This window comes from Mustela nigripes, chromosome 3 (assembly GCF_022355385.1).
Source record: "Mustela nigripes isolate SB6536 chromosome 3, MUSNIG.SB6536, whole genome shotgun sequence".
NCBI classification, from domain to species: domain Eukaryota; kingdom Metazoa; phylum Chordata; class Mammalia; order Carnivora; family Mustelidae; genus Mustela; species Mustela nigripes.
Genome location: NC_081559.1, coordinates 51,527,826 through 51,551,796, shown reverse-complemented (window position 1 = coordinate 51,551,796; position 23,971 = coordinate 51,527,826). Strand labels below are relative to the sequence as shown.

General features: G+C 36.3%; 1 protein-coding gene across 3 annotated transcripts in view; it reads right to left on the bottom strand.

Annotated features, from left to right (window-relative positions):
• The window catches only part of GALNT13 (polypeptide N-acetylgalactosaminyltransferase 13), a 533,010-nt gene that overhangs the window by 53,667 nt on the left and 455,372 nt on the right, over positions 1–23,971 (bottom strand). For all 3 annotated transcript variants that reach the window (XM_059393983.1, XM_059393985.1, XM_059393984.1), the window contains one exon: positions 7,000–7,139. In XM_059393983.1, coding sequence (XP_059249966.1) covers positions 7,000–7,139 — 140 coding nt within the window. The remainder of the gene's footprint in view (positions 1–6,999; positions 7,140–23,971) is intronic.

Sequence of the window (23,971 nt, the reverse complement as noted above, 5' to 3'; positions counted from 1 at the left end):
CAATTGCACATTATGTTACTCATTATCATTATTTTACATATGTCAACCTCGTTTGGTTTCTCTTTACTTGAAGGGGGCGCCTGGGTGGCTCAGTGGGTTAAGCTACTGCCTTCGGCTCAGGTCATGATCTCAGGGTCCTGGGATCGAGTCCCGCATCGGGCTCTCTGCTCAGCAGGAGCCTGCTTCCCTCTCTCTCTCTGCCTGCCTCTCTGTCTACTTGTGATTTCTCTCTGTCAAATAAATAAATAAAATCTTTAAAAAAAAAAAAAAAAGAAAAGAAAATAGGCACATTTGCAGTGAATTCCAGTTTAATGTTAATGTTTCCATATTATAATTGCTCTAGTGAATATGCATTTAAGTGTATTTTCTCTTTACCAAATTGTGCATAAATCAGAAGGATGGGTGCAGTATCTATGTATTTAACAAATGCAAGCTGATTGCTTATGCAGACCAAGGTTTAAAATGCCCTGCTTGGGCCCCAGGATGGGTCAGTCAGTTAAGCATTAGACTCTTGATTTCAGCTCAAGTTACGATCTCAGGAGTGTGAGATCAAGCCCTGAATAGGGCTCTGTGCCTGGCATGGAATCTACTTAGGATTCTCTGTCTCCCTCTGCCTTGCTGCCCACCCCCCACCCCAGGGGCTCTCTCTCAAACAAACAAACAAATAAATACAATAGAAAGCCCTGATTAATTACTACAAGATTTAAAAGTTCTGATTACACGATAGACTAAGCCCTATTCAACACACACACAAAGTAAAGAACGTGGAAAATCGAACATTTACATTTACTTTAGTGGATAACAAAAACAAGCAACAAGAATACTGGGAGAATTCAGTAAATGCCCAACTAGCAAAGAGTATGTTGCCAATTGTTTGTGCCAATATCTACCTGAGTAATAAACTGAGAATTAATTCTAGTCTAATGATCAGCAGTGTGAAGTAAAAATATTTTTTCAGGTGATAAACTCACTCACTTTGTTCACAGGTGGGCCACACAGCCCAGCAGTCTTTAAAGTTAACATTTGAAGAGTAACATCTTTTTTTTTTTTTTTTTTTTTCTGTACAAAAGCCTGTTCAGTTATGCTAGGTTGAAAATGAGCTACTGGATCACAAAGAGTTTATGAAATAGAATTGTGGGCAAAGAGAATGCTCTGATTTGTGTAAGTCATCTAAAAGGAGCCTTCCTCGCTGGTTATCCTAGCGAAAGGTCAGGAATTTGCGAATCTATAAATAGATCTCCTGATTACCAACGGAGGGTAAATCTCTAAGCGTTTTCATGTCTGAATTTGGCAGTCACTGATGGTACCCTTAATCCCTGCGGCCGAGCAGCTTCAAGTGCCTATTTTTAGTTACATAAATTTGCTTTTTAACAAAATTTATGGAATACAGTCCCAACATGTACCAGAATCTTAACTAGTTGTTACGGTTAAAGGATACAAAAGGAAAAGGAGTTCTGAGCTTGAGTAGGCAATCAGAAACGCAGAGACTGATGTCTAAACACCTTTGAAGCAAGATGTAAATCGTAAGCAAATGTAAGCCGTTAAGCACCAAGAGTTAAGTCATTTGGTTAAAGAAATCCACTTCTCCCTGTTGCCCTACATAGCTCACAATACTTTTTTTTTTCCTCAAAGTGCTAGCCTGTCATAGGCCCCAAATATGACTTTAGAATCCCCATTTTTCAATCCTATCATACTTGAATTCACCTTTATATTTACAAGATCAAAACCCGACATGTTAAATCTATATAAGCTAAAGGGCTGGTTAGGAAAGAATTTAATGCTGCAAAGAACTTGACTTCTTTATTCCATTATGATATGCTTACTGAGCCTAAAAGGCACATGCTTCATTAAGCTACTTAAAGGTTTTAGTTCAAAGCAATTGCACAGCTTTTAACTTCCCATTGGAAATTGCATGTAATTCATGGGCTGGTTAAAGAATATTTCCATTACCTGAGTAAAATTCAAACATAACAAATTAAGGTACTGATATCAATAATTTTCCCAATGATTATTCTGGTGATGATATAGGATAATGAGAAACAGAATATCATATTTGCATCTTTCAATATAGCTAAAAAAGTTATAAAGAGAAGTTAACAGAGTACTTTTTATTCACCAATACACTGCAATATAAAATAATAGGCTTTGAACACCATTGAAACTTAAGGAAATTGTGAACTGTTAAATCCTACCAAATTCATTTTATATTAGTGATGAGTACATATGAAAAATATACATATCACAAAGAAATAATTTGTTATCTTGATAAGTAGGTTGGACATCGGATACCACTTTGAGATATTATCTGGGAAGAAAAAAAATGCCCTCATATATAAGGAAAGATAGCTTTTTACTTTCTTCTAAAAATGGTTAATGGCAGGCAGTAAGAAAGAAAATCTTTAAGTAAATGTCTGCTGTCCATTAACAATTCATCCCAAACTCATTATCAAAATGTCCATCTTAAATTATGTATACATGACTATGCAAAATCAAATTGGGAAGTAGTGCTTGGTAAAATTGTCCTTCTGTTTCCATGGAAACAGATGCTGGGTTGCATCTCTTTAAGGCTGGTTTCAAAGTGGAAAACTACAGCACAATAATATCCCAAAAAGTTTAAAATTTAACATATCTCACAGATTTTTTTTTTTTTAATTTATCAGGGGTTTTAAAGCAGCAGTTTGTAGCATGACTCTATACTTCATGTAGGGTATCTTTAATTACTCTGAATTTTTTTTTTTTTTTTTTGGATTGATTTATTTATTTGAGAGAGAGCATGAGGGTTGCCGGGGGCGGGGTGGAGGGAGAGGGAGAGAGAATCTCAAGCAGAATCCCTGTTGAGTGTGGGGCCCCGCCCAGGGCTTGATCCCAGGACCTCAAGACCATGACCTGGGCCAAAATCAAGAGTTGGACACTTAACTAACTGAGCGACCCAGACTCCCCTATTTCTCTGAATTTTTTAACTGTTTCTTTTTTGCCATCTCTCCTGCCCCCATTTCAGTAGAACAGCTTAAGAGTAAAGGGCTTCATTATTGGACATATTATCCTTAGGACGTAACATATAGGCTCCAACTCCACCTCTTATTTAAAGAAAGCGATCTGAATAAATAAACTATAATAATGCAACTTATTTTGTCCTTCTAGCTTAAAGAAAAAATGAGCATTAGTGTCAGACTAACATTTATTTTAATCCTGACTTTAATAGCGAGCTCAATGACGCACAGGTAAATCACATGAACTTTCTACATGTAAATTTCCATTTTCAGTTGGGATCCTAACAAAACTGAAGTCATGGAATTGAGATCTTTATTTTATTTTTGGAGTTGAGATTTTTAAATAATATAATTGTTATAAAGCATCTAGCATAATGTTTGACTTAATAAGAAAACAGTAAATGGTAGCAACAATAATACAATAACTACTACTACTGCTGCTACTACTTCTTGCCAGACATTGGGCTAAGTACTCTAGGACTTCAGTCATCACTATATCCCTTTTGATTATCTCCACACCACCAATAGTGGCCAGACAGGATACCTAGAGCCACTCCAGAGCTAGGCTGTGAGGTCAGGATTTAAACCTTCCTCTGCATGCCTCCAAGGCCTGTTTTTTTGTGTGTGTTTCATTTTGTTTTGTTTTGTTTAATACAAGCTGTCTCTTCTTGGATATGTTTTAAAAACCCAAAAAGGTACAGTCTCTTTCTTTCAGACTATTTCTGTACATTAAAATATGGCCACCCGATCCATCACAGAAGACAGCTAATTCAAAATCTGTGGGTTGTACAAAGGAATTTGTCCACACTCTATTTTTCCTTTTTCAGGAAATCAGTTAATTAGGTTTCCTCGATGTAGTACAGGAAACCATAAAATTGGATTTTTAACACAGAAGTAAACATCTAGATTCTGTTTTAGAGTCCTTTTCAGGAGTCACTCTGGTGGCCCCAGAAAATTTCTAAAAAGTCCTCCTTACTCATATCTGTTTCATTATAGTCCCTGGTTATACCTCCTTGTAGAAAAAGTAATCAGTGTTCATTCATCAGCTAAGTCCCCTGAATGCAGCAGGAGCAGCACTCTATAACAGGAACAGAAACATGCTCTTCTTCTTACAGCACAAGTCAGGTTCACGATTGTTGAAACAAACTTTTCAGTAAAGAAATGAAAGTATTAGATATTGGGGATCTTTAGAAGCACTAGATCATAATAACCAGCATGTAAACAGTGTTCTAGCTTAAAAAGCACTCATGCGGGCATGTGGGTGGCTCAGTTGTTAAGCATCTGCCTTTGGCTCATGTCATGATACCAGAGTCCTGGGATCGAGTCCCATATCAGGCTCTCTGCTCTGCAGGAAGCCTGCTTCTCCCTCTCCCTGCTTGTGTTCTCTCTCTTGCTATCTCTCTCTCTCCATCAAATAAATAAATAAAATCTTAAAAAAATAAATAAATAAAAAGCACTCATGTAATGTATGTATTGAATATAAATCCCTGTAACATTAGTGCTTACACAGAATGTTACATTATTTGAAAACAATGGCAACAATCCTCGCCCTTAATAAAAACAAACCAAAACAATACAAAACAAAACACCCTGAGGCACAGGACTATTAAGTAACTAGAGTCACACTTAGAAAGTTGTACAGGGGTGCCTGGGTGGCTCGGTCAGTTAAGCAACCAACACGATTTTGGCTCAGGTCATGACCTCAGGGTCTTAGTATCAAATCCTGAGATGGGCTTTTTGGGCTCAGTGGGGAATCTGCTTCTTTCTCTCCCACTCCGTTTCCTCTTTTTTTTTTTCTTTTTTAAAGATTTATTTATTTATTTGAAAGAGAGAGAGAGAGAGATGCTCCTTTCCCTTTCTTTCTGTCCCTCCCCCCATGCTATTTTTCCCCAAAATTAAAAAAAAAAAAATCTTTAAATAAGGTCATACATTCACTGTTATTACACATAAATCCTTGCACTACATTATTCAGATTAATGTTAAATAGATGAAAACTGAAAGATTCTATAAAAAGATGTTATGTGGCTAACGAGATTTGACAACTAGACCAGGGATGTGGACACAGAATATCAGCCTTTTGGGGTGTCTGGGTGGCTCAGTTGTTAAGTGCCTGCTTTCAGCTCAGGTCATGATCCCAGGGTCCTGAGATCAAGCTCCACATCAGGCGCTCTGCTCAGTGGGGAGCCTGCTTCTCCCTCTCCCATTCCCCCTACTCTTCTCTTTTGCTATCTTTCCCTCTGTCAAATAAATAAAATCTTAAAAAAAAGGAAAAAGAAATGGAATACTATGCAGCCATCAAAAGAAATGAAATCTTGCCATTTGCAACAATGTGGATGGAACTAGAGGGTATTATGCTCAGTGAAATAAGTCAGTCGGAAAAAGACAACAATCATATGATCTCCCTGATAGGAGGAAATGGAGATGCAACATGGGGGGTTTGGGGGGTAGGAAAAGAATAAATGAAACAAGATGGGATCAGGAGGGAGACAAACCATAAGAGGCTCTTAATCTCGCAGAACAAACTGAGGGTTGCTGGGGGGAGGGGGGTCGGGAGAGGGTGGTGGGGTTATGGACATTGCGGGGGGGGGGATGTGCTGTGAAGTGTGTAAACCTGATGATTCACAGACCTGTACCCTTGGGGCTAAAAATACATTATATATTTATAAAAAAAAATTAAAAACAAAAAAAAACAATTTGGCTAGGGGTCCACTCAGTCTCAGTATTTTTTGCTTCAATTATTTTCTAGTAAATCATAAATAATGTTTATGGATTAAAGTGACAGAATGGATAAAGTTACAGATTGTTATTTTTGGCAAATGAACCAAAAAAGTATTAGACATTTTCACACATGTTCAGATATTCTACTAATATGACCTAAGAAAATAGCAGTTTCAACCTAAAGACATACTTTATTAATAATTATTTTCCATGTGCATTGTATCATTTCTGTCAAAATGCTTTAATTACAACCAATATTAAATTAGTTTTGATTCCCTAAGCTGATCCCTATTAAGTGGGAAATTACAATTTGAGACATATAATTCATAAAGGAACAGTTCTTATTTTGAGCAGCTAAATATATATTATGAATACGTTTATATAATCATAATGAAGCCAACTATGTATTTTTACAGATAGTAGATATTTTGGAAAACATTTTAAGGAGAGCACATGGTGTAATGAGCCCTGGGTATTATACAGTAAGACTGATGAATCATTAACCTCTACTTCTGAAACCAAAAATACACTATATGTTAATCAACTGAATTTAAATTTAAAAAAAATTTAAATAGGTATTTTGGAAAACAATGGTAGAGGATCAATGGTTTTTAGTGGGCCTAAAGTCAGCAGAATTATACAGTAACACTATGAAATTACTTGCAGTTTGCACTTTCACTTCCCGTGAAGTACAAGGAGTCTCTCAGAGGCTACATGGTTTGTGATATTACAGTAGACTAAATACCAAAACAGACTCCAGTTAACTTCTATCAGGCCAGACAGTAATGTAATTTACAAAAATATGACTGATGCTAATCTTACTGTTTGATTTTGTTTTGGAAAATATATTTATTTTTAAAAATGCATTACTTAAATTAACGTGTAATGGAGAACATTGTTTTTAATAAATTAATAAATGGGTTTTACAGTTTTCAGGTTTAGGTTCAATACATGAAGTATGAATAGTTTTAACCCACCTAAACCAAAGCTCTTGGGGTTCACAGTAAATTTTAAGAGAGCAAGGTCCATATCACAAAATGTTTCTGAACTGTTGGTAAAGAAACAAGAAAATACTGTTTAGTATTAAACTATCCCCTTACTTTTGCAAATCCCAATGATAAAGACTTTTATTGGTCCTTGAGACCATAAGTGACTTGAGAAGTTATTTAAAACAGATCCATTTAAAAACCCGGAAAGCATTTTATTCACAACATAAAAAATATTGAGCTCCTTCAGAATTGCTCCATTTGCAAAATATATTTATAACTTAACCAAAATAAATAATTCATACCTCACCAAGTGAGTAATAACGTCTCGGGATCTGGGAGTCCGGATAGATGTTTTCAAGGTACCAAGAAAAGGGCTTACACTTCAGGTTTTCTCTTAGTGTTTTTCTGACTGACACATCTCCATAATCCACTTTGACAACACCTGGAATTTTTCAGAGAAACACACAAATCAGTTTGTGCTATTTTTGACTTAGTATGGGTTTCCTCTGTTTACTTTGCTGTCAGTTTTCTTCCCCTCTGTAATTACAATTCCATCAAATTCAATTGCATACGCAGCTGCTACTCCACTGATTTTCTTACTAGCAACCAATTAGTACATGAAATGGATAGAAAAAACAGCTTTTCCTTTGGTTATGACTTTTCAAGCACAAATATTTATCACCAAACACTTACACTTCTTACATGGAATAATTAATCAAGTAAGTGTAAATTGGTATTAATTTAGTATCTCATAATCAAAGCTTAACTGAGCTGTGCAATAATACGGCCATCTCTCTTTCATAAAAATTCCAATCCTTGTATTTTGAGTGTCTTTTATTCACCACCGTAGATTTCATGATAAATTTATATAAATATGATCCTCACAATGAACACTTATGTGTTCTAACTTTATCTCTTCTTCTTGAACTTTTATTCTATCTAGGTTTACGACAGACCTGATTTTTTCTTATTTTTTCTGTATTATTTTATGAGTTAAATGCGAGCCACCCCAAATTCTTAGATAAGTAAGTTAGTGAATAAATAAGCTAAAATAAGGAAATGGCTTATACTCACATGTGTTCATTAAAACTACTTAAGTTCAATTCATGTAATAGCAGAATATATGAAATTAAAAGGAATATTTCCATTGATGATCGTAAAATGATGCTTTTTAGTTGAGAATTAAAAACAGCAATGCTACTAATTTCTATACCATGGTGACGTGATTTGCTCATTACTATCAATATTAAAAATGATTTGACTGAAATGACTAAATAACTGTGAGAAGATTGCTTTTCTTAAATTATTTTTTACAAGGTCTGTGTTTCACATTTTTCTTTAAGATGAGTAAGCAACCAGAGTTGGGCACAGGAAAAAAAAAAAGGCCCAGTATTTGGCACATTCTATCTCAGCCAAACAGCACAACCTAACAACCATTCTATAAAACAATGAATAATTGCTTGGGCAATGCAGATGTCTGTAACTAATGCCATTATTTGAGTCACTCTATTCAAGTGTGGTGACACTCTTCAAAGCCTACCACCTCTTAGCTTCTCCCTTCCCCCACTGTTCCTTAAAAATTCTTAATTTTTGTTTTTCCAAAATTAAATGCCTTAGTGTTATTAGAAAGCACTCTGACGATGCTTAAACAGCCAAACCATTTCCTTCTAAAAGACAATATTGATTTTTTTAGCTCGTGTTTGGACAGAACACAACAAGGTCTTTGGGCTTTTTAAACACATAAATATTTGTTTTCAAAATAATCCTATTCAGAACTTGCAAACTGGAATGCAACCTTCAAAAGAAGAAGCTGGAAAACATTTTCAAAGAGATCACTACACGAATTTCTTTCTATTAAGGGCTTTATCAACTGCAGTGATCTAATACATAGTCTTGAAAATCATTTAAAGAGATTCCACTGGATCCAGGGAAAAGAGAAAAAGAAGGGCACTGTAGCTTCAGAGGACTTCAACAATCAGTTTTACTTTTCTGTTCTATTTCATTTTTGAGGTAGGCAAATTTGAGATATCTTATTTATATATTACTATCTTTCCTTTTTCGTCATTAAAAGACAATAGTCCTGGCTCCAGAATTTTTTCTCAGGAGGTTTTTATGTGCAGTTTTCTGATTGGAAGGGAGTTTGAAGATTCATTTGCATCTATTTCACATTACGTAAGAGAAAATATTAATTGCCCACATCAGATTTGGCAAAGATTTGTTCGGTCTAAAATGGCAGTTAGTATTGAGAAAAGCTAAAACCATCTCACCCTAAGACTCCTAAGCTACCCCCATGGCATTGCCACTACAACATGAGTTTTGTCTTAGTCTTAGATAATTACTTTAATTACTCTTAGAAAAGCACAAAAATACTATGGGCTTATCTTAATATTTTGGTGAGGATGGTTTTTTTTCCCTCTGTAGTTCTATTTTCCTGCTTAGAAGTAAGATACTATGAGGGTTAGTAGCCAAAATATATAAAGAACTCATAAGACTCAACACTCAAAAATTAAGGCAGAAGGCACAGACAGACATTTCCTAAAGAAGCTATACAGATAGCCAACAGATACATAAAAAGTTGTTCATTGTCATTTATCATCAGGGAAATGCAAATCAAAACTACCTCTCAGAATGATGAAAATCAAAAACACAAGAAACAAGCGTTGGCGAGGATGTGGAGAAAAAGGAACCCTCGTTGGTGGGAATGCAAACTGATGCAGCCACTGTGGAAAACAGTATTGAGTTTCCTTAAAAAATTAAAAATAGAACTACCATATGATCTAGTAATCACACTACTGTGTATTCACCCAAAGAGTATGAAAATACTAATTGAAGGAGTCCATGCACTCCTATGTTTACTGCAGCATTATTTGTAACAGCCAAATTATGGAAGCAGCCCACTTGTCCATTGATAGATGAGTATATAAAGATATGGGGTGTGCGTGTGTGTGTGTGTGTGTGTGATCAGTGAAATATTCAATCACAAAAAGGAATGTAATCTTGCTATTTGCAATGACTTGGATAGAGCTAGAGAGTATGAAGCTAAGCAAAACACATCAGTCAAGGAAAGACAAATACCATATGATATCACTCATATGTGTAATTAAAGAAACAAATGAACAAAGGAAAAAAAGCAAGAGAGACAAATCAAGAAATAGACTCTTAACCATTCAGAGAACACACTGATCATTGCCAGAGGTGAGGTTAATTGGGGATGGGTGAAATAGGTGACGGGGAGTAAGGAGTGTGCTTGTTGTGACGGGCAGGGGGTAACGTATGGAATTGTTGAACCACTATATTATACACCTGAAACTAATGTAACACTGTATGTTAACTATACTAGAATTAAAATAAAACTAAAAAAAAAGAATTAAAAATAAATAAAAACAACTATTAGTTGGGCCCTAAAAAAACAAGTGAGACATTATGTGAGAGACAGCAGTAGTCACCCAACATTCATATATTTCTCCACAACTCTCAGCCCCTTCAGTTAGGCAAGGGCATTGACTGTCGCTGGCCAATAAACTATAGGGGAAAGGTACAAATGTCTTCTGATTTTTTTTCTTAAGATTTCATTTTTAAGTAATCTCTACACCCAACGTAGGGCTCGAACCTACAACCCTGAGGTAAGAGTTGCACGATCTACCAACTGAACCAGCCAGGTGCCCCCTAAGTTCTCTACATCTCATTATATATATTTTTTTCAAGTTTTTATTTAAATTCTAGTTAGTTAACATATAGTGTACTACTGGTTTCAGGAGTGGAATTTAGTGATTCATCACTTACATATAACAATCAGTTTGTTCTCTATAGTTAAGAGTCTGTTTCTTGGTTTGTCTTTGTCTTTTTTTTTCTCCTTTGCTCATTTGTTTTGTTTCTTAAATGCCACATAAGAGTGAAATCATATGGTATTTATCTTTCAGTGACTGACTTATTTTGCTCAGCATTATACTCTCCAGCTCCATCCAAGTCATTGTAAATGGCAAGATTTCATTCTTTTTTTTAATGGCTGAGTAATATTTGTGGATGCATACCCCTTCTTCTTCATCCATTTATCAGTCCATGAACATCTGGCCCCTTTCCATAGCTTGGTTATTGTTGATAATGCTGCTATAAACATCAGGGTGCATGTGTCCCTTCAAATCAGTATTTTTGTATCCTTTGGGAAAATATCTACTAGACTTGTCTTAAAAAGGGATAACCAGGTATGAAGACCAGGGAAGACCCTCTAGCTCTTTTTTTCCTTTACTCCAGGGATTGAGGAAGCCTTGTACCACAGCAGGCATGGCTTAGCCTGTGCCACTGAAAGACTGTGAAGTAGAGCCTGAATTATTCAGCTCCATGGCTTGAAATACACTCTCACATGTTTCCCAAACTCTTATCTGCAACCTAAGCCTCTCTAAAATAGTTACTCAACTGTTGACCCAATAATTTCCCTGGGGTCTTAAACAGGCATCTCAAATTGGATATGTCTCCAACAGTCCTCTTGATTTTTCAACTTCACCATCTCCAAGATTCTCCGTTTCATCAACCACCACAAATACCCACCCATTTTCTCAGGGAAACAATATAAAAGTAATTATATTTAACTCATACTCCCATATTCAGCTCATTAGCAAGTCTTATTTGTTCTGTATTCACAATATATCCTCAGTCCATCAAACATCTCCTTTGCCATCCTGGGTGCATAATCCCTCCTCTCTTGACTAAACCAGCATTGTAAGAGGCTTCTAACTAGTGCCCCTGACATCTTACATTTCTCCATCTATCCTTTATTCACTACTACCTGCTCCCTGGACAATATATTTGAAATAAAAAGAAAGTCATGTCACTACCCTGCTTCAAAGCTTCTAATGGCTTTTTCATTGTGCTAGGAATAATTGACAATATCCTAACTATTGCCTAAGATCCTTCTGACATGGTTCTTGATTATATCTATGATCTAACCATCTGTATTTACTTTACTGTGGCCATACTGGCTTTTTTTTTTTTTTTTTATCCTTTGTTGTTGTTGTTGTTTTTTAAACTTTATTTATTTGAGAGAGAGAGAGAGAGAGTGCATGTGTGCATGGAGAGATGGCAGAGGGAGAGAATCTTCAAGCAGACTTCTCGCTGAGCACAGAGCCCAAAGTGGGGCTCAATCCCATCACCCATGGATCATGACCTGAGCTGAAACCAAGTTAGACACTTAAATGACTTAAATGAGCCACCCAGGTCCCTTTTTCTTTGCTTTTCTTCAAACATGCCAAGTTCATTCCTTACTCACGGCTTTGTACTTGTCCTTTCTCCTGTCTAGAGTGGTATTAACCAGAAACTTCCATGAGCCGTCTGTTACTACATTCAAGCACCTGCTGAGAATTCATTTCCTCAGATTCACCCTGACCTTCCTATCTAAATCAATCCCTTGTTGCCATCATTCTGGGTCACTGCTCTATCCCTCCATTTTGCTTGATCATTCTCCATGATCTACTTGATGTTTTATTATAGATTAATTCTGTTATTGCCTCCACAACAAAAACTTTGGATAAATTACTTGGTCACTTGAAGCCCAGGGTATGCTATCTGTTAATGTCTTATATGATGTTATGAATACTATATAATATCTGAAAAAGGCATAGTACAGTGCCTGATACATAATAATTGCTGAGTACATGTAAATTGTAATGGGTATCTCTTCTTGCTGCATGCCCAATATCCATTTTGTCTTCTGATAAGAGCATTCAAGTTCTCTTTGAGCAATCATTCCTCTCCCACTTTTTGTTTTTGTGGTTTGGTGACCACACTATCCTTTCCAACTTTCTAGCTCCAACTGGGGGCATAAAAGGGTATGACCAAGGAATCTGTTTAAATGCAGATTCTGATTCAGTTCATCTGGAAGAAGGCCTGAGACTGCATATCTAACAAGTTCCCAGAGGATGCTGCTGTTGCTCAGGCCAAATTCCAAGTAACACCCAAGACAATCAAAGCATTCCTTTTTTCCACCTTACATATAACCCATTTCAATGATTGGCTCAGGAATGGGCCTATGGACCAGCCAGTTTAATAAAAGTATATACTCTGAGAATTTGCTAGGACCACTAGGAAGTTAAAGCTCTATTTCCTCTGGAATTGCTAGCTGTAAAGATGATTTAAGCCTGGAACTTCGGAGGGTGCCATATAGAGACTGCCTAAGACAATGACACGAATATAGGAGGAGTGAGATAAACAAACAGACGGAAAGAGAAAGTGAAAAAAAAGAAAAACTGCAGAGCAGAGGCCAAGACAAGATTAAGTTAGCAGATATTTAATGTGTTTCAACCACATACAAGACACATTTTCTAAGCACTTGGGATGTATCAGTGAACAAAATAATTTAAAAATATCTTCTCTAGAAGTTGAGAGGCAACGTGGGGGGTTGGGGGGATAGGAAAGGAATAAACGAAAACAAATGGGATCAGGAGGGGGATAAACCATAAGAGACTCTTAATCTCACAAACAAACTGAGGGTTGTGGGGGCAGGGTAGGGAGAGGGTGGTGGGGTTATGGACATTGGGGAAGGTATGTGCTAAGGTTGAGTGCTGTGACGTGTAAACCTGGCGATTCACAGACCTGTACCCCTGGGGCTAATAATAAATTATATGTTAATTAAAAAATTTTTAAAAATATATATCTTCCTCTATGGAGTTTACATTCTAGAAGAGGGAGGCATATACAGGAATACATCAGAAGGTGATAAATGCTATGACAAAAACAGAGTTGGGGGAGGGAGGAATATTGCAATAGAATGAATCTAACTCAAAGGCAACTTATAAAAGCTTCAAGTTTTTAAGATAAGTCTTTCAGCAGGACTTGCACAAACCCTGAGAAAGCTCTGACAATCAGATAAAGCTTCATAAGTTAAAAAGGTATTTTAATTAACTCCCAGTTTGCAGGTGTGTTTAATAAGTAAATGATAATACATACAGGTTTGTTATATATTTTATTTAATAACTTGTCCTTTTTTCATCATTTAGAAATTTATTTTAAGGCAGTATTAAATTTATGTATGTAATCCTGTTTTAAATTTTTAAAAAATAACAGACTGAAGATCATGATAATCTCAAGTTCTTCCTTGAACTTAGTAGATGGCTAAGAGGCCTATAGTTCTGGTTCCCCATAATCAAGATACCTGATGACAGAATAGCCTGATTTTAGGCCAAGGCTTAGAGTTTTCTCTATAAAAACATAGAACTGCAGCATAGCTTAATGGAGAGAAGAGGGCAAATGATTTCCTTTAATCAGGAATGCTCAAGTAGATCAATGGTATATCTAATTGTCAAAAATACATATATTGAAACAATTAGGTCTGTATTAGAACATGGAAAAATGTTACTAAAAATATAAATTTTTTATTATATTGACATTGTAATGAAATAAAATAAAATATATATGAAGACCCAAAATAACTGAGAAAAATGAAAACAGCATGTTCCCTTTGCTAGTAAAAAAAAAAAAAAGAGAGAGAGAGAGAGAGGGGGGAAAAAAACTTTTAAAAAGTCTCCACTTGCGGCACCTGGGTGGCTTAGTCATTAAGCTTCTCCTTTGGCTCAGGTCATGATCACAGCTGGGATCATCGAGCCCGCATCAGGCTCCCTGCTTGGCAGGAAGCCTGCTTCTCCCTCTCCAACTCCTTGTGCTTGTATTCCCTCTCTCACTAACTCTTACCAAATAAATAAAGAAAATTAAAATAAAAAGTCTCCTATCTGGGCACCTGGGTGGCTTAGTCAGTTAAGCGTCTGACTCCTGATTTCAGTTCACGTCATGATCTCCTGGGCCCCAGCTCAGGGCTCCACACTCATTAGAGTCTGCATGAGGATTCTTTCCCTCTACCCCTAACCCCGCTCATGTGCATACATGTTCTCTCTCTTTCTAAAATAAATAATCTTTAAAAAGAATCTATTTTTCCTTAAGCACAGTTAAAACTATGCAGCTAATCAATGTTTTTTAGATACAGTGATATCATATTAATGATATCCTTATATATTATAGTAGACCATTATACATAGTTTCAACTCATAATTTTTAAATATATTTGCAAAATTCTTTATTAAGAGAAAATCACCTTTTTTTTGTTATTTATTTTGAAAAATCTATCTTCAGGAGCTTTATGGATAAGGATCTGTATTTTCTTTCTCCTCAAGAGAAGTAATAATAAAAAATCATTTTAAGCTACCTAGAGATTATTGTATTCTAGAATATCTAAAAACTACATTGTGTCAGAGGTTTAGCAGATTATTTCAAAAATTTTTCTAATTTTAAACTAGTCTTTTAAATCACCATTTTAATTTTTTTCTGTTCTTGACATGCACACAAATTACCCATGCTCATAACCACTCATTAGGAAGTTACTGGACAGAATTACATTAAGAGGCTGATGGCACATGCCAGCTAATAATATATAGTGATTATCTGTTGAATTTATCATTTCCTATTATTACTGCAATTTTGTTTTAATGGAGTAAAAATGAGATAATGAATGGTACAAAGATCATAGCTTCTACTGAGAATGTATATTACATGGAAGCTGCAAGTATTAGACATCTTGCCAATTTATTTAAGTCTGTCTGATCCCATAGTCAAAAGTTTGGGCATATCTTGAGGCTAAAGTTTCTAGGTAATTGCCTCAAACTTCAGCTCAATTTGGCAATAGAAGTCTCATATTCAACTGCTTGATCCCTAATCAATGAGAATATGGGAAACAAGAAGAATGAATCTTTGCAATGGCCTTTAAAAATAAAGGTCAATTTAGTATCAGTTAAAGCAAATGGAGTATAAAATCTGTAACTGCTAGGAAAAAAAATTCCAAGTAAGGATATGAAGGCAGTGTTTATCATCTTTCAGAAGGTAGAACAGAGTATGTAGACATTTGCTCTATAACTCATGAATTCTATGGAAAATCTAAAGGACATACTGAGCCAATAAAAATACTATTACTGTACTTATATGCATTTTTTTAACCCCCAGTAGTAAGGAAAAATTTGTGTACAATTTGTATATTGGTCTTCAAAAAACTTCTTACAATTATTTGAAAAATATGTATTAATTGCAAATAATTATAAAACATTAACAACTATGAAAAGTAAAACAAAAAATCACTTGTAATATGACTGTATTTACCTTATGGTAATGACTTTTCTGGACTTCTATTTAAGGATAACTATAATGTACTTTTCTTGCAAAAAAATGATTCACACTGTAATATGTACTTGCAATTTACTTTCTCCCTAAAACAATATGTCATGAACACTTTTCAGGTCCTCTAAACTCTCCTGTAACTTTGTTTTTAATGCCTCTATGGTATTCTATTTTACTAATTGGTAATAGCTTATTTAATCAATGCCCTATACTTGGACATTCAAGTTGTTTCTAATTTTGGACTTTGAAATCAATGAACATATTTGTACATTTTTATTATGCCCTTGACTATTTCATGAAGGTCATTTTTAGAAGTAATATATTTTCATAAATTATATGCTGATTTCAAGACTTTAAAAAATACCTATTACTAACCCGCTTTCCAGAAAGTTATTCAAATTCACATAACCGTCTTAAGGTGTAAGAACCTAATTTCCCTTCCAAAACACTGACTCTTTTAATTTATGATTTTGTTTACCACTTTTTATTATGTGGAGATAAATAGTATCATACTACAATTTAAAACTGTTTACTAGCGACTTCCAGGGAAGATGACAGAGTATGAGGGTGCTAAGTTCATCTTATCACAAGGATACAACTAGGTAACAGCCACATGCCTGGAAAGAACCCGGAAAACAACCTGAAGAATGGCAGAACAGACTCTCCACAGCTAACTGTAGAGAAGAGGCCACATCAAGAGGGTAGGAAGGTTCAAGAGGCAGTTGGGAGCTAAACAGACTCACAGGATTGCACATAGGAGAGGGGGAAGACATGCGGACAGAAAGGGGAAAGCAGCAGACCAAAGAGAAGTTGAATCCCCGTAACATTTGACTTTGAAAACCAGAGGGGCCTAATTTCAAAAGTTCTTATAATCAGCAGGGCTTAACAGTTTAACAGCATGCAACTTTAAAAATCAGCAGGCTGAGATATAGCATAGAAAAGCAACAGGTTGAAAAATGCCTGGTGCAAACAGGAGGGAGATCTATTTACTAATCTCAGAGCCTGTGCTGGAGGCACAGAGATCCTTAGGATACTCCTCCAAGAACAAAAAAGCTGGCAGGTGCCACGTCCCTTCTTTGAACCCCAGCCTAGATACACAGACATTCTCCTGCATGTCCCAGCATTCTCCTGCTGACAGCCCCCTCCAGCCAGGCCTCAGCTCCAGGTCCTCTCCCACGGCAGATCTGTGCAAACTTTGCTGGCACCCCGTGCCCCATCCCCACATTCTCCTGTAGACCTGTTTCCTCCAATATGCTCTAGGTTGGAGCCCGTCCAAAGTGGTGTCACATACAGTAGTGTGCAAGCAGCCCGAAGAGGGGCCGGCACCACTCCACAGTGACTCTGCTCGGGGACATGGGAAGACAACCACATTCACCAGTCCGGCATCACTCGGATTCATTCTACTGACCTGGCAAGTACAAGCTAGGAAGTTTCAGTCGGCAACTGACTAGCCTACCAACATATTTCCACAAAGTGCTTCACAAAGTGCTATCCAAAGATAACCGTTCCTTCAGTTCTTGACACAGATATTATTATACTATCTCTGAAACAGTGATATATTTTATAATCAGTATCACCTTACTTTGCTCCTAGAGAGAAAGCCATATTGTAGTTGTTATGGCTTGAGCACATGCAAACTATTTTTTTTCTCTTTGTGTAATAACTAGCCAATTGCAATTTCAGTAATTATTCATTAACTGATGAGCATTTAAATCAATGGACATTTAAATATGTCCCGATTATTGTCTGAAAAACTTTCCTTTGGTACTTCTGGTAAAATCCAGAAAGTACCAGAATGAAATTTACTGAATGGTTGTGGGAATTTGAAAGAAAATCCCAGGGATGAAAATGTTTTCAGAAAGCCTATGTCACTGATCATCTTGACAGCACTGAGAATAGGTGGCTGGAAAACTAGCAACTATATCAGCAAATCTGCACTGAAAAGTGATTCGAAAGTGTCAATCTCCAAATGTGAAGAAGCTGCTTGATTAATTCATTTTGCTTATTTAAAGAAAAATTCTATGTATGTATAAGAATAAGATACACCAAAAAGCTGGCTGAATTAGTTGATCTGAAAGACTTCCTTCAATGGGACCATCATGATTTAAAAAAAGAAAATTTAAACATTTTAGAAAGACTTTATTAGAGAGAGAGCAGAGCAAGAGAGAGACAGAGAGAGCTCACACAAGCAGGGAGAGGGAGAAGCAGACTCCCCACTGAGCAGGGAGCCCCATGACGAACTCAATCCCAGGACCCTGGGATCATGATCTGAGCTGAAGGCAGATGCTTAAATGACTGAGCCACCCCAAACGCCCCCCCCCCCAATTTTTAATTTTTTTAATGAACAAATTTATAAATAAATAAAAAATAAATATGCTGTTCAGTTTTTTTCATTAGCCAGTTTCCATCTTAAGATTTTAATTAAACCAAGAAAATGGCATGAAATACAAACACATATTTGTTGATGTGTTTACATTCAGTCCCTGGCACATTATCTGGCACCAACTGACATTCTTTAGATATTAGCTGCACGATTGTCTGGTACATACTCTTTTTCCTTCTGGGCTTTCCATCTCATTCTCTCTTTGTCTCACATATACATGTTTATAAGAAATTGCTATATAATTTGCTTTTATGACTTAGAATTACCATAACTTTATACTTATTAGAAGTATTATATATGTGTGGATAAATACATATATATATATGGAGAAAGTAAGTTTATGCAAAATTTGTTTCCAAAGTGCTACTTGGTCTCATTAACAATTATCAGTATTTATTAAAATGCACCTTCCTAGTCTATATTTATTCAGCATTCTTGTCTGCAAAGCCAACAAGAAAATCTAATTATATTTTTGAATTATGAGTTACAAAGGAAAATAACACAACTCAGAAAAACTAATGTAAGTTGGCAACCCCATCTTATTAATTCAAACAATGTCTGAGATTATATTATGGAACATGTTAACAATTATGTTTCTCAATTATTAATAATCCAGTCTAACAATGTAAACGTAGGGTACATAATTCTTCTCAAAAGGAATGACTTCCATAGCATTTTAATATCTCTATTTATGCAGCAAAGGGAAAGAATTCTGATTATATGCAGATATGATTAAGGAAGATTAAGATCACACCAGTGCACTTAGAGACTGGCTCCCACTGCCTGGGTGTGAATTCTGTTCTGTCACATACTAGATGGTGAAATTGGGCAATTATATGTACCTCATGGGGCCTCAGTTCTTTCCTCTATTAAACGGGCATGATACTAGCACCTTCCTCAGAGGGTCTTTGTGCTTATTCACTTAGTTAACATGTAAAACACTTAAATAGTGCATCACACGTAGTAAGTTTGTGGATACGGACGTCGAGGGCCACATCACCTCCCATAGCAGAGCAGCCTGGTTATTTTCTGAGCCTGCGCACCTCTGCTGTAGATTAGATGAACAAAATGGGAAATAAGCAACTTTGGTCCAGATGTCCTTTCAGGGAGAAGCATATCATACATCACTTTCAAGACTCCTCAGAATTGCACTACTATAGGTATTATTCAAGGTCTCGACTCAAGCATTTTTCTAAACCCAAGCTACTAATAAAATGCAGCTGACGTGCCCCCCATCTCTCACTTGCCATTCCCCCTGTTCATGTTTGTGCACTGTGGTGCTTTTCACGTGTAGGCCACACAGGAAAACATAAATTCCATAATCAGGGTCTTTCAGTGTAGAAGCTACACGACTAAGTACAGCATGAATTCAGATTAAATAAACAAACAAACAAAAAAACTGTTCTAAGAGAACCCATTGATTTGTTTTGAGAGAAAACTTGCAAAAATATACTCAGTCCCCACTGTCAGCGGACTTCCCCTTCTGTTCCGAACATACTATAAATGAGCCAGCCGGGAAAGGCTGAAGGAGAGCCATTAGTTACCCCCAGGACACTGTGCCGTTCCAGCCAAACAACCAATGACAAAAATTTCAATAAGCATGAGCTTGACTTATGATGTTGGGAATGGTAGAGTAACATATTGCTCCTGGGGTTCCCATGCAGTATTTATCTTCCTCCAGCACTGGTCATGTCAAAGACTGGATACTGAACACAACGCCAAGTTTATTTATTGCATACATCAGATGCAGTTCACAAACCAGACTTAACACGGGTTGGTAGGAGAACTTCTCAGCACTTACTAAAGAAGGGCAACATTCAGTACAGATGGAAACAGGCCAAGTGTGTCAGCTGTGCTATTGTGATGCTAATACAGTCTACATAATGGTCTCCTACTCTAGCACAGGGAATTCTAACACGCCTGTCTTCCTTCTTTGAGCTTTGTGTTTTTCTCAGGATGTCACTGGTCTAAGTCTGTGCCACCATCTAATTCAGCAAGCCTTCTGGGTCCATACGGAGGGCTGGGCAGCTGACAGGAAAGGCAGAAGGCCAACATCTTAAAAGAATAGCATGCTTGCAAGGTAGTCTTTTTGTTTTCTGGTGAGAGTTTGATTTGTCTAGAGGAAAGCAAAGCATTTTGAATCATATCATAGTGATGGTATTCAAATACAAACTCTGAAGAATATCAGGAGTGTTCTTTAAATTATAAATCCTCTTCCAGATGTTGATTTAGGCTTCTCATGTTATTTCTCCCGTCCCCAGAATTCTGGGGACGGGAGAAATAACTGTTGACTTGTTGCAAACAGGTTAAACCCTCAAAATCACTGATCAGAAAATGGAGGACTAGTTTCTGAAAACTCTGGGCAAAAAATTCCATGCAGTGGAAATTTACTGGTTAACAACTATAAAATCACAAAACTGCATCAAAATTTTAACTGTTATAATAATAATATATATATATATATATATATATATATATATATATAACACTGAGTTATAATTGACCTTTCACAGTTGGAAAAGCTAAGGCTCAGAAAGCTGATTGGACGGGAAGGAGCACAGCTGGTAAGTCAAAGAGCTTACATTAGAACCTAGGTCTCTTGATTTCTAGGTCAGTGCCCTTAACATCTGTTCCTTCAGTCAACTTGTTTTCATAGTTCCTCTTTCTGGGTTATATACTGCGCTGGGTGATAGGGGTAAAATGCTGAACAAAAATGATACAGGGTTTCTTCCCTCACAGCTTCATCAGTCATCAAATAGCCAACACAAATGAAAATTGCCAAATGTAAAAATCACAAATTTGTTTGAGAGATGTTCAGAGTGTAAAAGCACGAGACAGGCAATTGAGCCTCTGGTGGTTAGGGTGGGGTAGGTCCGGGAAAGCTCTGAAGAAGTGGTCATTCAGCTGCAACAGTAATCAAATGTGGGGAAGATGAGACAGAGTGAATTGGGTGGGTGGGCACTATAGGAAATGCCACCTGGTTTTGTGTTTTAGGAACATACTGATAAAAAGGGTATTTTTCTTTAGCTCCTACCAATGACTACTCACTTCTTTATTTCTATATTATTTTCTGTGGCAAATGGTCTCTGCGATGGCCCTGATTATCCCCACCTCCCACTATTCAGGCCCCTGTGTGGGCCTTTTCCCTTGAACGTAGGCAGAACCTGTGGCTTGCTTCTGAGGAAGAGAATGTAACAAAGATGAGGGGATATCATTACTGTATTAAACAGAGACTGTAACTTACATCTTGGTAGCAGATTCTCTACTGAGTCTCTCCGTTGTTGGCTCTGGTGAATAGGCTGCCATGTTGTAAGCTGCCTATGGAGAGACTCAGATCGCAAGAAACTGCTGGCTAATACCCAACAAGGAACGGAACCTCTCAGTTTAACAACTTCAAAGAAACTAAATTCTGACAACAATTACATTAACTTAGAAAGAGATCCTTCCCTAGTCAGGCCTTGAGATGTGACTGCAGCCCTAGCTCACATGTTGATTGTAGCCACATGGGAGGCCCTGAAGCCAGAGTGTGCCTGGCCCTGCAGGAATTGTGACATAAAAAAATGTGCATAGTTTCAAGCCACTAAGTCTGCGTTAATTTACTACATATAAATACATAATATATTACCCTCTTGTGTCATTTCAGATTGTATTTTAAATGTCTCCTTTTTGGTACTGATAGCATTAAATCCTGTTTTAGAAAACTCTTCTAGATGGGCACCTGGTTGGCTCAGACAGTTGGGAGCGTCAGACTCTTGGTTTAGTCTCAGGTCATGACCTCAGGGTTTTGAGATGGAGCCCTGCATGGGGCTCTGCATCTGGACGGAGTCTGCTTGAGATTCCCTCTCTCACCACTCCCCTTACTCCTGTTCTCTCACTCTCCAAAATAAATAAATGAATAAAATCTTAAAAAAAAAAAATTCCTAGAGAACAAAGAAAGAAATTCTTTGGCATAATATTCTAAAATCATTTGTATCGTTATTTTTTATACACATTTAAAAAGGCTTTTAGAGTTAAACATTCAGAATCTCATTTAAAAATACATAAAGATAGTCTACCACCTTTTTTTTCGAAATGTTTTACTATAGTCTAATAAGCATTAGGCTGAAAACTGCAGAGAAATGGAGACTTGGGTGACTGACTGTGGTGTTTCACATGTGAATGATCCACCTGATGATGAATTCCAGATTCATCATGTATTAGCCATATGACCTTGGATAAATTCCTTTACTCTTGCAGAAGGCGCAATAGAAATAGTAAGTGTAATGACTCCATAGACTCGAAGGAAATGAATAAGGTAATACACACAAAGTACCATGGCACGAAGAGAGAACTCAAAAACCGTGACTCCTACAATGCCAAAAACAATTATAAATGCCTTTTGTTCAGTGATACAGTCTTTGCAGTGAAGTAGTTCATAACCTAATGACAAATTATCATCTTATTTCATTTTTTGAATCTTTAAATACAAATGAGAAAAACTTCACATCTGACTACCTTCCTGCTGCTAGACTGACTGCAACAGTTTTAAAACAACTTTCAGTGATTTTAGTCATAGATTAAGATATTTGTTACTGCAGATAGTAGTGATTAAGACAGTGCTTTACTGTGGGCTCAACGATCTTAATCCCTTTAATATTTTTATGCAGTCCTTAATCTTACTTTTTTTTTTTTTTGCTTCCTGCCCAGTGTTCAGTGTATACTAAGGTGAGAAGTACTCTGCAAAGGTATAGATTTTATCACAAATTTTTAAGAACATTAAAATTGCATGGCTACCATTTAGTATAATTACAGATTTCTACTTGACAATAAACCAATGCTGTCTCAGTATTTTACAGAATATAAACAGTGTTGGGTTTAATGCAGATCCAGTAATTATTAACATATTAGCATAATTTACACTTTAGTTTCTAGATAATTAACTTTTATACGTTTTTTTAAAATTTTAGATCTACAACACGAGAGCCAAAAAGCCATCTAAAAAGTAGACTATTTGGGGAAATATTAAACAATGTTAATAGACCAAATGTGAATTATTTTAAAATTATCTATGCTAAAACATTATTTTAATTTTTACTCATAGGTTCATAGCCAAGGTCTCTATTATTAAATAAGGTCAATAAGAACATTACCAAAAAGTTAAGAACATTTTAACAAACCTTGTTAATAAAAATTCAACTTAAGGCTTTCTTAAAAAAGGTGAGAAAACTTCATCGCATTTTACATGGTGAGTTTATTTCATTAGAATGTAATTCATACCCCATATGAAATATGTATTATTATACATAAATAACCAAATTTCCAACTGTCCTACCAAAATGGGTTAAAGACATAAAATTTGTTTTAAAAAAAAATAGTTGCTGATGTGGCTTTCTTTTCTACTTTAAAAAGAGCTAGGTATTATTTATTAAGCAGACATTATGTATTTCCAGTCACCTATTATATGTTCTCTGAAATGCTATTTTTATGATTTCATTTTTATAGTATAATAAGACATTTTCCTGAGACTGTGTCTTAAACATTTTTTTTAAGTTACAGTTCACCAAATTTTAGGTGTAGAAAGTAGTTTCTCTTTTTTTTAAGATTTTATTTATTTGAAAAAAAAAAGATTTTATTTATTTATTTGAGAGAGAGAGAGTGCACAACCGGGCGTGGGAGGGGAGATGGGCCAGAACAAGAGGGAGAAGCAGGCTTTCCGCTCAGGGAACCGGATCTGAAGCCTAATTCCAAGACCCCAGGATCAT